Source organism: Sphaeramia orbicularis, chromosome 13, assembly GCF_902148855.1.
Source record: "Sphaeramia orbicularis chromosome 13, fSphaOr1.1, whole genome shotgun sequence".
Taxonomy (NCBI): Eukaryota; Metazoa; Chordata; class Actinopteri; order Kurtiformes; family Apogonidae; genus Sphaeramia; species Sphaeramia orbicularis.
This window is the reverse complement of record NC_043969.1, coordinates 39968244-39984400: the sequence shown is the minus strand read 5'-3', so window position 1 is coordinate 39984400 and position 16157 is coordinate 39968244. Positions and strand designations below refer to the sequence as shown.

At 35.8% G+C, this 16157-nt stretch overlaps 1 protein-coding gene and 1 non-coding gene across 2 annotated transcripts in view; both read left to right on the top strand.

Annotated features, from left to right (window-relative positions):
- yap1 (Yes1 associated transcriptional regulator) overlaps positions 1–12416 on the top strand; it is an 81757-nt gene extending 69341 nt beyond the window's left edge. Inside the window, exons 7-8 of the mRNA XM_030153007.1 lie at positions 5605–5717; positions 9426–12416. Coding sequence (XP_030008867.1) covers positions 5605–5717; positions 9426–9661 — 349 coding nt within the window. The 3' untranslated portion in view covers positions 9662–12416. The remainder of the gene's footprint in view (positions 1–5604; positions 5718–9425) is intronic.
- Positions 12417–14587: 2171 nt separating this feature from the next.
- trnaw-cca (transfer RNA tryptophan (anticodon CCA)) lies at positions 14588–14659 on the top strand. The gene has a single exon. It is a non-coding gene; the product is annotated as a tRNA-Trp (tRNA).
- Positions 14660–16157: the final 1498 nt, after the last annotated feature.

Below are 16157 nucleotides of genomic sequence, written 5' to 3'. Positions count from 1 at the left end.
GTTCTGTTTACTTGAGAATGCTGATTTAAAGAATTTTTATGCCTTAATTAAGGTTTTCGAATCGTCAAAAAAGTAAAAATACCAGTACCCAGATACTCCAAAACTTTCTTGATTGAGCTGACTTAAAAAATTTAATTTAATTTAATCTCAAACCAGAAAAATAATTTGCAAACATTTATTCAGAAACCACTAACCACTAAAAATAAGTGACTTTGCCACAGACCAATGCATCAGATTTTTTTTTATTCGTTTTTTTTTTTTTTTTTTAAACAGTTGCAGCTGAATTTTAACACAACTTGAATACATTCACATAAAATTTAGTGTCATTCCATGCATTTCTTAAATTTAGTTGTGTTTTCTTAAAATAAGAAAAAAAAAATGTCTTTTTCGGGAATTTCATGCAAACCATTGTTATATTTTATAATAAAGCAAAAATATAAGTCAGTATAGCTCGATATAAGCTGAAATATCTTATTGAGAACAAGCTGGATGTATTTCCTTGAAACAGGGTTAATTTTCTAGTGCATAACTTCCTTGTAAGGGATATTTTTCTTTTTATGCAAAAAATAAAAACAATTTTCCAGAAATTTAGATGTTTTTTTTTTACCTTCCTGATAAACCTTATATGCATTGTACCAAATATTCATCCATTGTCACAATTTTATTCGTTACTAATGCTGGAAAAAAGATGAAAAAGCAACAGGAAATGAATAATTTTTATGCTTTTTTATGATTGTAGGCTGGAATATGCTGATGATTAGCAACAACACATTTTTTTTAAATACATTTTTTGTGTTATGTTAAAAAAACTGTCCCCCTTCTAAAAACTGTCATTAATCTTAATGTTACGATCCATTTTCAACAAGATTAAACAAGATTAGAAAGTGCTTCCAATGAATAAAATGATCAAATGCTTTAAGAAATTAAAAATAAAACAGCAAAAACCTTAAAAAAACAAGACCAAAATAAACACTGAAAGGCTCACAAAGTCACTTTAGTGCTTCATATTAATAAAATTATTAAAACTCAACCATAAATACGGTATAAGAACAATAAAAACAGATTTCAGAATGGACAGTGTTTTGCTACCAAACGCCAGAATAAGAATCAGAAGGAAGGTTGAATAAATGAGTTTTATTTTCTCCTGTTAGTCCTGATCGTAAGTGTCAAATACTCCTTCCACTCCTGCTGAATGCAAAGATATAATGTCTATCTCTCTCACAACAGCACATAAACAAACACACACACATAAACACTATTGTGAAACATCATCACAAACAACCATTTATTTCCATGCATTAGGCTGTGGTACGTTCAAGAAAATAGCATGTATTTATTAAAGGTTATGATAAGAAAAAAGCTCAGTCTGATGGAAAATGGTAAAAACATTTGAATCGCATCCTTAAATGGGCTATATGTAGTATTTATACTGGTAAATATTAAAAACTGACTTAAAATATTGTCAGACTGATTAGAATGAAGAGCTAAAAAGACCAAAAATAGCTATCTTATCTTAACTTATCTCACCTTACCTTACCTTACCTTACCTTACCTTACCTTATCTTACCTTACCTTATCTTATCTTAAACCACGGGCACACGATCAAAGCATCAGAAGATGACCGGATGAGATGAGAACCATTAAGAAACAACTTTTAGAGTGAAAGACTGATAAAAGCGAAAAGCGCTGCTGTTGTTTTCTCCACTGGACACAGCTGTAAACGGAAAAAAAAGGAGTTTGATGATGAAACGGCAGCGTTTCTTCTACATGTGAGTTTGAATCTGAGGTTTACGAAGGTATAAAGTTATTATGGGATGTTATTATCTTTGCTACGTTGCCGTTTGTTGATCCACGGTTCAGACTAAACTGACAGTCCCGACCTGGATTCTAAAAAGCTACTGATGACACAAACTGTACAGAAAACAGAGGCGATTAGTGGTTGTTTTCAGTCTAAAAACAGAGCTAAGCTAACAGAGCTATAATGTAAACTATCAGCTGATGAAGATTATAAGACGCAGTGTTAAAAGCAGGTGTGAGTTTTAGTTGGAAGAAGAAAACTTGAGACAATTGTGTGTAAACAATATGATTTATACTTTATTCGGTCTGTGCATACATAGCATTGATTTGATGGTGTTTTTAGTAGAATTAAGTACGTTCTGTTGAGAGTTTTGGACATTATTACTCCTTTAATCAGACAAAACGACTGAAAAATGAAAACTCTCCGGCGAGGTACATGGGTTCAAACACAGGCCAAGTGAGAAAATGGTGGAAATCCCTTCTTATGCAGCTCATTTCCAGCTGAAGATCACAGATGGACAACACATCCCCAGCTTAACACATCCTGTTTGAGGGACTCCATGCACTGGGCCGATCCAAACCCCCCTAGTTTAACACAAGTAGCCCAAACAGAAGCCGGACTCTTAACCCTCTTCACATGGTAATGACTCATTGGCAGCAGCAGCAGCAGCAGCAGGTCTGTGTTGGAGTTTACAGCACAATGACGACCTCTGGTGTCCGACTCTAAACACTGCACCTGCCATTTTAAATAAGCAGTATAGTCACATTGATGTATTTATACAGGGGTTGGACAAAATAATGGAAACACCTTCACCTCAAGATGATAATGCCCCAATCCATACAGCTAGAATTGTTAAAGAATGGCATGAGGAACATTCTAATGAAGTTGAGCATCCCCCAGACCTCAACATTACTGAGCATTTATGGTCAGTTTTAGAGATTCAAGTAAGACGTCGATTTCCACCGCCATCGTCTCTAAAAGAGTTGGAGGGTATTCTAACTGAAGAATGGCTTAAAATTCCTTTGGAAACAATTCACAAGTTGTATGAATCAATACCTCGGAGAATTGAGGCTGTAATTGCCGCAAAAGGCGGACCTACACCATATTAAATTATATTTTGTTGATTTTTTAAGGTGTTTCCATTATTTTGTACAACCCCTGTATTTTGATATTTTTTTAGGAAATCCTTCATAGCAGCTGAAGGTCTGGTTGATGTGTGAGGGTAGAGCTGAATCGCGAACAGGCCATGAGAACATGTGGTCCAGTTAGTCGCCGTGCCGACCTAATCTCCCCTCCTCCCCCCGTGGCCTCGACTCCTGCGCTCTCACAATGGCCTCATTCATCTGGCCTGCCATACTCTGCCTACATATTTTCCTTCTGCTAATTAGTATAGGCTTGTCAAATGTCTCCTCTCTGCCTCTTTGTCTCTGCTGGCCCTTTTCATCGTTGCTCTTTTTTTTTTTTTTTTTTTTTTTAATGTCCTGAAGTAGAGGTTGAAAAAGTGAGGCTCAGCTTTTACTGTGTTGTTATGTAGTGTTTCAAACATGGAGTCTCCTGGAGGATTTAAGGCCACACTGGTACTTCTAACCTTGTTGATTTATTTATTTGGGTGCTTCTATGAAACTTTGACTTTCACTTTCCCAGCTTTTTAGACCCAATAATAAAAGAGAAATTTAGGCATATTTCCCCCCAGGATGTACCTGATGATGTCCTCAGATAAATGCAAAAAAAAAAAAATTCTACTCTTGCTCTCAAAATTTAAGAATTTTTACTAAAATATTGGGGCCAAAAATAGGACCAAAATTGGGACATGAAAAGCTACCTAGGTGTCAGCGCATTTGATCTGGAAAATATGGCTGTAAATCAGATCAAATTTTATTTATATAGCACCAAATTATAACAAAAGTTATCTCACGGCACTTTACATATAGAGTTGGTCAAAACCAGACTCTAAGCCAATTTACAGAAACCCAACAGAATCCTCCAGGAGCAAACACTTGTGACTGGTGACAGTGGAAGGAAAAACTTCCCTTTAACAGCAGAAACCTGGAGCAGACCCAGACTCCTGGAGGATGGAGGTCTGACAGGACCAGTTAGGGTTAGAGATAGAGAGTAAAGGAGGAGAAAAGAGAGAGCGATAGAGAGAGACTGGGGGAGAGGGGGCGAAGGGGGTGGGGGGGGGGGAGAGACACATGGATGCAGTTGATGCACAGATAACTGAACTAGAACATCTGTGGAACTGTAAAATAAACACCATCATAACTATATGGATAAGTGAGTGATGACAATGAAGGAGGAGAGAGGCAGGACCACAGCAGCAGGTTCAGAGATGATCCAGGGAAAACCTGTGATGATCCAAGGAAAACCTATGATGATCCAAGGAAAACCTGTGATGGTCCAGGGAAAACCTGTGATGATCCAGGGAAAACCTGTGATGATCCTGGGAAAACCTGTGATGATCCTGGGAAAACCTGTGAGGTGATAAAGCACAGAGACTCCAGGGAAGAAGTCAAGTCAGTAACATGTATTCACTGGGGCGTAAAGGAAGAGAAAATTAGGAGAGAAAAGGTTGGGGAAAAAGAGGAGCAGAGAGGAGGTCATAGAGGAGGAGGAGCAGAGAGGAGCTCAGTGTATCCAGATGAGTCTCCTATAGCAGCAGAGCTAAAAGCAGCCTGAGCTCCCCTAACTATAGGGTTCATCAAAAAGGAACGTTTTTAACCTACTCTTAAACATAGAGAGGGTGTCTGCCTCCCGGACCAAGGCAGGGAGGTGGTTCAACAATCGTGGAGCTTGATAGCTGAAGGCTCTGGCCCCCGTCCTCCTTTTGGAGATTCTAGGGACCACCAGTAAGCCTGCATGTTAAGAGCATAGTGCTCTGGATGGATTGTATGGAACTAAAAGCTCTTTCTAAATGGTCTTACATAGACTATAAATAAAGACACTGTTAAATTTGATGATCCTAGTGGTTTTTCTAATCCAGACATGCAGGTTTTTCAAGAATCTCAGTCTCATTCCAGGTTTTGTGTGTAACCCACCATGTCCACTTGTGTTACATGCAGAACCTGCCCATTTAAACACAAATATATCGTGAATGATTTTTCAACACTCTGTCTTGCATAATTAGTTCAATTCGCAAAATGTACCTGTGAGAAATTAAACGAATATTCAAAAAAATAGTAACACGTAATTTTCGTGTCCTTTTTACTGTATTACATGCAGATTTTTGGATTAAATATAATGTAAAATAATATAAAATGTCTTTCATCTGAAAAATAGTTCCTCTTTTATCGCAGTAAGTATTTTTTTTTAAAATAGACCCAAAGTGCTTCCAAACTGGCTTCATAACATTAGTCTACATCTGGTTTTTTAGCCTCCATGTCATGGTTTTAGGTACAAATATCATAGAAGCACCCATTTTGTGTCAATGTAGTTTTGATGGAGTGTTAAGTAAAGGTCATGTAGGTCAGTTGGAAGTGTCCCACATGCTAATATTTAGCATTTAGCTGTGATTATGTGGTTCACTGGGGCATTGTCTGTTGTTTTTTGGACACGTAACGTCGCAAAATCTAGGCCTGACTAACTGAACCAACTTCAGATTATAACACTGTCCTCACAGGCTCATACTGTAGGCACTAGGGATGATGGGTAATCACTCTGGACTCATCAGACCACATGACCTTTTTCCACTGAAACACATTCTATAAACTGACGGTTGTTGAAGAAATGCGGTGGTTAAATGCAGGTGTTGAATCAACCTGTGATTTGTGCATTTGTTAACTGTGCCGTCTTTGTTTTTGCGTTTTCAGCGGGACCTACCACTCCAGGGATGAGAGCACAGACAGCGGCCTGAGTATGAGCAGCTACAGCGTCCCCCGAACTCCAGATGACTTCCTCAACAGCGTGGATGAGATGGACACAGGTGAGAAAGAAAAACAAAAGGCAGCACCGAACTACAGAAAAATTTAAAGTTTTAAAGAAGTCGTCAAAAATTTTGTAAAAGTCTTAGAGTTTAATTTGTAGGGATGCAAAATCTTCAACCTGTAGTGAAATCTAACATTTTTAGATCCAAACAAGTCAGAAATTTTGTCGTGTTCCATATTTTAAAGCTGATACAAAAGTTGATTTAATAAAAAAAAATTATATATTCAGCTTCTCCTACGTCCCTCTTTATCTTCCATCCCTGAAAGTGTTCGCTGTAATGAATCAAATGGAGTTGACCTCAGGGTTTTGCTGTAGTTTATAGAGGTTTAGATGCTCTTATTTGACTTAAAAGATTCATTTTTTGCATAATTCTGGATCTATATTTTTGTATCCTTAGATGAGTTTGTTACTTCAATAGTTATTCTATTCTAATAGTATTTGACATGAAGCTGAAAATAAGTGATTTTGAGAAACTGAAAAATTGCACGACAATAATAGACTTTATCAGAATATAGTGTCTTCTGCAGCTCTCTCTTATTTGTCAGAGACTAAATGTAAAGATAGATGAATCTGATGCTGTTCTACAGGGTGAGTCAGAAAAAACGCTCTTTCCATTTAAAGAAATTGTACTACTAAAACGGAAACACTGACTTTTCTTTTGACCATACAGTCATATTGATGTGGTTATTGAGCATGTCTGGTGATGTAGTCATAGATTTATTGCATTGCATAAGAGAGAGAAGGTCCATTGTTTATTGGGCACTGAAATACCTGCCAACACAATGTATGCCACAGTGAACAAACTTGAAATTGACAACAATTACAGGAGTCGGGGCTTTGCTTTCACACTCAGGACATAGGCCTACATGACAGTGCCCAGGGAGTTTTCATCATGGCAAGACCACAGCGATTGCAGGTATTATTTCCTCATCGCGTTGTCTGTTTGGGTCAGGAGAGAGAGTGGCCACCTAGATCCCCGGACTTGACCCCCCCTTGATTTTTTCTTGTGGGGGTATCTTAAAAACCATGTGTATCAGACTGTTCCACAAACTCTTCAGGAACTCCGAAATCGCATCACGGCTGAAATCCAAGCCCTACGACGAACACGAATGGCGAGAAGAGCTGTGTTAGAGATGCGACAACGAGCACAGATTTGTATCAATCTGAATGGTAGCCAGGTTGAAGGTCGTGCCGGACGACTTCGTTGAGACAAAACATTTTGATGGCGAGTAAACATGCTGTAATGGTTGACAATTTCAATTTCATTCACGGTGGCATAAACTGTGTTGGCAGATATTTCGGTGCACAATAAACAATGGACATTCCCTCTGTTATGCTATGCCATAAATCAATGATTCAATCGCCAGACATGCTCAATAACCACATCAATATGACTGTATGATCAAAAGAAAAATAAGCATTTCCATTTCAGTGGTACAATTTCTTTAAATGAAAAGAGCGTTTTTTCTGACTCATCCTGTACAAACCACTTTTCCACCAGTCGAACGGTCCAGTCGCATCTAGGTCACTTCTGATAGAATCTGATCTGTGATTGGTCATTACAGCTGTCAATCATGTGTTCTGTAAAGGACTGAGATTGGTCAAAATCCTGGTGTCATGAAGTTAATTTTCTGAAAATGGGCAAAGAGCAGATGCAGAGGTTTCATATCTTCTTGGAATACTTGAATTACAACAAGTCATTTTAGTTCAGGGGCAACAGTCAGTCCAATATGATCTAAAGTAGGTGGGACCAGTAAAATAATAACAGAATAACCTGTAAATAATGACGACTCCAAGCTATTCTCTATGTTTTAGAGTAAAAAGGTAAAATTGCTTAATGAAAATGTTTATGTCTACAAACTATCCTTTAAAAAAATCGGAATAACCTGAACCACCTGACAATTCTTAAGAAAAATGAGTGCAATTTTATAATATTGTGCCTCAGCTAATTAACAGGTTGTTCATATTTGTTCAGGTTATTCACTTTTTTTAAAAAAGGATTTTGATTGATTGATTGATTGATTGATGTATTTATTTCGAAACAGAAGAAAATAGACAAAACACTTAAACATAAGACATATAATACATATTCAAAAGGGAGTGAAGAAGCATAACTTATAAACTCCCACCCCTTCTCTTTATGTAATTAATAACAGTAATAATCTTCCTAGTCTAAGCAGATCTATACTATATACTATAATATGCCAGAGACTTATCATTAAATAATTTGGTTTCTGGCTTCATATTATTATTAATGCTGGGCAATTTAATGCGTTATTACCGCGTTAACGTATTCATTAAATAACGCCGACAATTTTTTAAAATCTCATGTTAATGCCGTTTTATTCTAACTCCTATTCTTTTTGCCCCTGCTTGTGTGCGTGTAGCGATTAGCTCGGCAGATAGACAACAGGTTTCCCAAGAATAGCCAGACGCCCAAACTTTCTCTCCAGATCTTTTACTTGAGACTCACTGTAAAACTGCAACTTACAGACAAAATATGTCTCAGTTCTGTTCTTTGCCTTAGTACATTTACATGGCATTATACATTTAAATGAATAGAAAAAAGATTGCTGGCTCGATGCTAACTTGAATGGGAAAGTCTATAGATACGCTAACAATTAGCATTTGCAGATTAATTTAAGATTTACGTCTTTTTATCCAGCAACAAAGGTTCACATCAGAGATATTTTACACTATTCATTCTGACAACAGCTGAACATAAAATACTCACAGGCAAACGTTTTTCGGGCCATACAAACGGAGTGACAGAAACGTGTCTGTTAGTTCCTTCTTATGTCCGAACTGGCTATGGTAACACCGAAAGGACAAAACATACATTAGTGCAACTTATTCCGACCACTAGAGGGCCCCCTTTGCTTGCTTTGAATAACTGAACATCACATATTAAGTATTAGTACTTATTAGTGGGCTTAAGACTCCTGTCAATCACTCACAACCGGAAATAAACTGGTGTGGACATAAACATGTGTAAAAGTAGCGGTCTGTTCCATGGACATTTTCATTTTAAATATCTTCAGATGGTGGGGTAGAGAAGGACACAGTTGTTTGGAAGCACTGCAATGTGGAATTATTTTTATCACCGGAGTACTTCCAGTCTGAAATATCACTTAAAGGTACGCTGTTGATGCCTGCAACCCCCCCCCCCCTCATATAACTATGTGATTAATCATGATTAATCGCAGAAATCCATGCGATTAATTGCGATTAAAAAATTTAATCGCTGCCCAGCACTAATTATTATGAACAAATATACATATTTTCAGTAATTTTACTTTTTACACTAAAACAAAGACAAAAATCTGGAATTTTCATTATATAATATATTACTGCTCTGTATGTGGCTCTGAACTAGAATAATTTTAACATCCTTTTTGAGTTTTGCATTTCACAAGGCCGGTTTTTGCCATTGAATTACATATAATATGTTGAAATGAGCCCTGCGATGAACTGGCGACATGTCCAGGGTGTACCCCGCCTTCGCCCCTATGTAGCTGGGATAGGCTCCAAGCGACCCCCGTGACCCTAGTGACGATAAAGCGGGTTCAGAAAATGAATGAATGAATGAATGAATGTTGAAATGAAATTCTGGCTTTAAGAAGCAGAAGTTGCTTTATTGACTCTTTAAAAAGTCATGGTAACGTGTTGAAACGTGTGCGAACCCGATCTTTAATCTCCTCATCAGGTGACCCTCTGCCGACCTCCATTGCGACGCAGCCCAGCCGCTTCCCCGACTACCTGGACGCCATCCCGGGTACGGACGTGGACCTGGGCACCCTGGAGGGTGAGAGCATGGCGGTGGAGGGGGAGGAGCTGATGCCCAGCCTGCAGGAGGCGCTGAGCTCCGACATCCTCAACGACATGGAGTCCGTGCTGGCAGCTACCAAGATTGACAAGGAGAGCTTCCTGACATGGTTATAGAAGAGGTGGGCGGGGCTGCTCCTGACTCCTCCCCCTTTTCATGTTTTTTTTTTTTTTTTTAAAACCTCGGAACTGCTGCCTGCTCTAATCTGTGAAGGATTCATAGATGCTTTTTTTACAAGACATTTCAGCGAGCCTCTCTGTCTGGACTTCCCGTCTCGTTATAACCACCTTCGCTTGAGGCAGTATTCGCTCTGTTCTTTGTTTTTTTTTTGTTTTGTTTTTCTTTCACTGGTGTGTTATCTCCTTATTTTGTCTGTGTCTTCAAGGCTGGCCCATGAACAGACAATTACGCAAGGGTCCCCGCATCTTTCACAAATCTGCCAGTGAATCTAGGGCATCTTTTCCTAGAGTCTTCCCCTCCTAGCTGAGCTGTACTCGGCTGCAAGGACATCATTTATCGCCTCGAGTCGTTCGGTGCCTCTTTATTATTATTATTATTATTTTTTGCAGTATAGCGTGAAGCAGCACTCCTTTAACTGTGTTTGGGACTATTGCATTTAGCTTCTATGTGTTTAGCCTTATACGTTTTTACTCATTTTGTTTGTTTTTAACGAGCCTGAGAAACCAAAAATGATGTATTTGAAGCATAAAGAACAATACTGATTTGGAGTAAAGGTAATGTGAGGCCCAGCTCGGACACGTCGGCTTTTGCTTTTTTTTTTTTCTGAGAGCCAAGGGGGGTTTATAGGTAAAAGATTGGAGCCTGGGGACCGACTACATTACTGCTTGGCTGTGCCAGCAAGTCTAAGTTAAACCTTTTTTTTTTTTTGTTAGATCAAGTGCCTTCAGTTGTATTTTTTTCTTCTTTTTTTTGTTTTTTCGCGAGCAACAAGAACAGTTACTAGTTTCTAGAACGGAGCAATAAGCATTTACACGAACATCCAATAATAAACCATAAATGTGTTTTTTCACATTATAAGCAGATTTAGGGATTTTTTTTTTAACCCTAGCTTCTCTTTTATCTATATTCAAGTCTAATTCATGAGTTTTTATCTTTTTAGTACTTTTATTTTTTAGGTTACTACATATGTATGATAGCTTAGACAAAATGGCATTTGCTTTCGTTTTTAATCGGCTTTCATAAATACCTGATTACATTTTGAACAGGGTCGACTGTAGCTTCTCCACGAGACGCCAGGACACAGATTGATTCAGTTTCGGCTCCTTTTTAAAAACCATTTACCTGATCCTCTTCCTGTTTTGATTTATTATATACATATTGGTGTTTTTTTTTTTTTTTTTTTTTTTTTATCACATGCAGCTTTTATCTTTTATCTTTCCTCGATGTTAAGATATTCCTAAACATTAACCAAAAAAAAGGCAGATCTTTAGGTTAAACATTGAACTATAGCTCTTTATGATTAAACCATGTGACAGTGTACAGAGTTCTGGTTGTTTTTAGCGGCGTCTTCCTCTGCGCTACGCTGTGCTGTGTGTTGGAATGAGCGGTTTAGAAAACAGCAGCTCGGACAAGTTTAAGCAGGTTTAAGAGTCATGTCGAGGTCGGGGTCGAAGGCCAGGGTTTGACGAACGGATGGACAGCGGCGCGGATCGGATTTTAATTTTTTATTTTTTTTTTTTTGTGAAATAATTAAAAAAAACAAAAAAAACAATCACTTTTTATGTCTGGCAAAATTTGTTGTGGGAGATTCCAAAGATTTTTTTTTTTTTTTTTTTGTCGCTAACACTTGTTTTCCGCTTCCATTTGCATTTGAGTCCAGATGTGTGAATCAGCTTCTGTATCGAACAAAACTTTATAAGCTAATGAGAAAACAATGTAGGTTTTTAAGTGTTAATGGACACGTCTGAATAGGTGTAGCTGAGGTTTTTTTTTTTCGTAGAAGAAGAAGAAGAACAAGAAAAAGAAGGTTGTTTTGAGTGACTAACCCTGAGATTTAAGGACGAGGTTTCAGAACAAAATAAGATAATTAAAAAAAAAAAAAAAAAAAAAAGCAAGTGATTCTTCTGTAAGCGCTCGTTTGTTTACATTCTCTCCGAGCAAAAGAACTGCTACAGCCACAGCGGAGACAATACACTGACAATTTTTTAAATTTTTTTTTTTTTTTTCACAATTACGTTCTTTCGATGTTTACACCATGACAGTAGATATGCAGAAAAATCAACCTGCTGAGGCCTCGCAGGATGTCACACAGATTCTTTATCAACCAATTCTGATGATGGAACAATATTATTATTACATATATATATATATATATATATTTTTTTTTTTTAGATCTGAGAACATGAACATTGTTTTTAATCGTGAAAACATACACTGTGTGAGCAGCCTCCTCTTAGTTTTGATTTTATTGATCATTAAATCATGTGTTAATGATGGTTTGAAGACGGATAAACAGTGTTGGTGAGAACAATGCAACTAAAAATGAGTGGTACACTATAGTGCTTGTATTGCACGGCTACAGAGTTTTCATTTTAATGCAATAATGCATTTTGTCACAAAAAAGCCTGATTTTATGCTTATTTTAGTGTGTAATTGTCAGAGTATATTAGCTGTTGACTGTCAATGTAGCAGTAGGAACTAATCACACAAGTTAATGGATTTTGTATTTAGAGTTTTCTAAATGCACATGAAATGAGTTTATATTCAGTAATGATCTGTTCTCTCTCTTTTTTTTTTTTTTTTTGATAGATATGTGCATGTGTTTTAGAACAATAAATTCTGTTACATTATATCTCTTCATATGATACTTTGAAATTGGCCTGAAATAAAGTATATACTTTGTGGTAATGATCGATGAGACTGCTTTTTTCCTACCTGTACCGTCTCGGATCCTAAAGCAGGGTGTTTGTGCAGGTCGTGAAAGTTTTAAAAAGTCTGGAATTTTCTTAAGCTGTTTTCCAGACCCTGAAAAGTCTGGAATTTTGTGTGAGAGAAAGAAATAAGTTTTGCTCATATTCAAAGTTTAGTGTTTGACTCCAGTGAAACTCAGCTGCAACTTTTCATCGTTTCATTTTTTTATTCCTAGCAGACGTAACACCGTAATTCCGTGACCAAAATAATCAAGAAACACGTTGAAACCGCGGAAAAATAAAAACCATAAATAAGACTTAGTGGGAAAAATTAAAACCACGAAAAAAATGTTGTAGGGAAAAAATAAACCAGGAAAAAAAATTTGTAGGGGAAAAAGTAAACCAGGAAAAACAATTAGTTGGGAAAAAAATAAACCAGAAAAAAATTTAGTAGGGAATAAAATAAACCAGGAAAAAATTTATTGGGGGAAAAAAATGGAAAAAAAATTTAGTAGGGAAAAAACATGAAAAATATTTAGTGAGGAAAAAATAAACCAGGAAAAAATTTTAGTCGGGGGAAAAATAAACCAAGAAAAAAAATGAGTGGGGAAAAAATAAACCAGGAAAAAATTTTAGTAGGTAAAACATAAACCAGGAAAAAATTTTAGTAGGGAAAAAATAAACCAAGAAAAAAAATTTGTGAGGAAAAAATAAACTAGGAAAAAATGTATTGGGGGCAAAAAATGAGTGGGGAAAAAAACATGAACAATATTTAATGAGGAAAAAATAAACCAGGAAAAAATTTTAGTCGGGAAAAAAATAAACCTGGAATAAAATTTAGTAGGGAAAAATAAACCAAGAAAAAAAATTAGTGGGGAAAAATAAACCAGGAAAAAATATTGGTGGGGAAAAAATAAACCAGGAAAAAAATTAGTAGGGAAAAAAATAAACCAGGAAAAAATTTACTGGAGGAAGAAAATGGAAAAAAGTTAGTGGGGAAAAAACATGAAAAATATTTAGTGAGGAAAAAATAAACCAGGAAAAAAATTAGTGGGCAAAAAATAAACCAGGAAAAAAATTTAGTGAGGAAAAAAGAAACCAAGAAAAAAAATTAATGATGAAAAAATAAACCAGGAAAAAATTTTAGTAGGGTAAAAATAAACCAAGAAAAAAAATTAGTGGGGAAAAAATAAACCAGGAAAAAATATTGGTGGGGAAAAAAATAAACCAGGAAAAAAAATTAGTGGGAAAAAATAAACCAGGAAAAAAATTAGTAGGGAAAAAAATAAACCAGGAAAAAATTTATTGGGGGAAGAAAATGGAAAAAATTTAGTGGGGAAAAAACATGAAAAATATTTAGTGAGGAAAAAATAAACCAGGACAAAAAATTAGTGGGCAAAAAATAAACCAGGAAAAATTTTAGTGAGGAAAAACTAAACCAAGAAAAAAAATTAATGATGAAAAAATAAACCAGGAAAAAATTTTAGTAGGGAAAAAATAAACCAAGAAAAAAAATTAGTGGGGAAAAAATAAACCAGGAAAAAATGTTGGTGGGGAAGAAAATAAACCAAGAAAAAAAAATTAGTGGGGAAAAAATAAACCAGGAAAAAATATTGGTGGGGGAAAAATAAACCAGGAAAAAAAATTAGTAGGGAAAAAAATAAACCAGGAAAAAATTTATTGGGGGAAAAAAATGGAAAAAATTTAGTGGGGTAAAAACATGAAAAATATTTAGTAAGGAAAAAGTAAACCAGGAAAAAAAATTAGTGGGGAAAAAATAAACCAGGAAAAAAATTTAGTGGGGAAAAAATAAAACTGGAAAAAAAATTAGTGAGGAAAAACATAAACCATGAAAAAAATTTAGTGGTAAAAAAACAGGTAAAGAATTGAAGTTGAAGTGAGTTGAAGATTTTAAGTATGCACCTGAAAACTCATTTCTTTGCCATAATATTAAGTTAAATTAATTAATATACTAATCCTCACTAAAACTCACTGCCACTACTAATATTCTACAAAGAATCAAAATCCTAGTTGAATTATTATTTTAGTGATAAAGTGTTTAGGAAAATATCATAGTTTCAGTCTAAATATCACATATTTCAGTTGATATGTGATGTGGGTGAAGTCTTCAGACATTGACATGAGAATTCACAAACACATATTAAACTATGTGACCTTATGGTGCAACAGTAGCATGTCTGACTCCAGATCAGAAGGTTGTGTGTTCAAATCACATCAGGGTCATGTGACTGGAGGGAGCTGAAGGTCAAACATGTGAAGAGAACACCTGGTTCATGCAGAAGGATGTAATGTCTGAAAACATGACTCTGTAAACGGTTTCTGTGAACCTTCAGTGGGCGGTTGTTGAAAAGCACATTTAGTTACAAGGGATTATCAAATAATTGTTCAAAATGTTTTTACAAACTTTCTATTTAACAATGATGTGTCTAAAAGAATAATATATACAAGCATAATATATAAGGCTTAAATCATCCAATTTCAGAAAAGTACTGACACTAATACTATTGAAAACTAAAACAACGTACAATAATATGTGAGGTTAAATTACCAAAACTAACCTCATACTAAAATATGATGACATTTTAACTCTGATAAATACTAAAACTTATGTTACATACTAAACTATGATGAAATTTATGACAAAATTTGATCACATACTAGACTATGACCAAATCTGATCAAATATTAGAGTATGACAAAATTTTATCAGGTACTAGACTATAAACAAATTTGATCACATACTAGACAATGACCAAATTTGATCACATACTATCGTATGTGATCAAATGTGATGATCAAATTTCATCAAATCCAATGAATGTTTGAATAAAGTCTTACAAAATCTTGAAAAACCTCCAGAAACACTAAGGTGGGCTTCTAAACTGATCTACAATACTTTTGAATCAGATTTGAAAATGGTCATAAAATTACCCTTTTTGGAGAACATGCTATATAGCCTTACCATTTGACCACCAGGGGGCTTCAATAAATGTTTGCATAAAGGCTTGACACATCTTGAAATACCTTCACAAAAAATTAAGTGGGCTTGTAGAATGACCTAGGGCACTTTTAAACCAGAATTGAAGATGGTCAAAAAAATTACACTTTTAGGAGCACATACTATAGCCTTACCATTTGAGCACCAGAGGGTGCTGATTAATATTTGAATAAAAGCTTGAAACATCTTGAAATACCTTCTGAAACACTTAGAAGGGCTTGTAGAATGATCTAGAGCACTTGTAAACTAGATTTGAAGATGGTAAAAAAATTACCCTTTTGGAGCACATACTATAGCCTTACCATTTGACCACCAGGGGGCTTCGATGAATGTTTGAATAAAGGCTTGAAACATCTTGAAATGCCTCAAGAAATACTTAGGTGGGCTTTGAGAATTATCTAGAATAGTTTTAAACGAGAGTTGAAGATGGTAAAAAAAATTAACCTTTTAGGAGCACATACCATTAAGAGCCTTACCATTTGACCACGAGGGGGCTCCGATTATTGATTGAATAAAGGCTTGAAACATCTTGAAATTTCTCCAGAAACACTTTGGTGGTCTTGTAGAATGGTCAAGAGCACTTTTTAACAAGATTTGAAGTGGTCAAAAAATTACCCTTTTTGACCACCAGGGGCTCAAATTAATGTTTGAATAAAGGCTTGAAACATCTTGAAATGTCTCCAGAAACACTTAGGTGGGCTTTGAGAATGATCTAGAATAGTT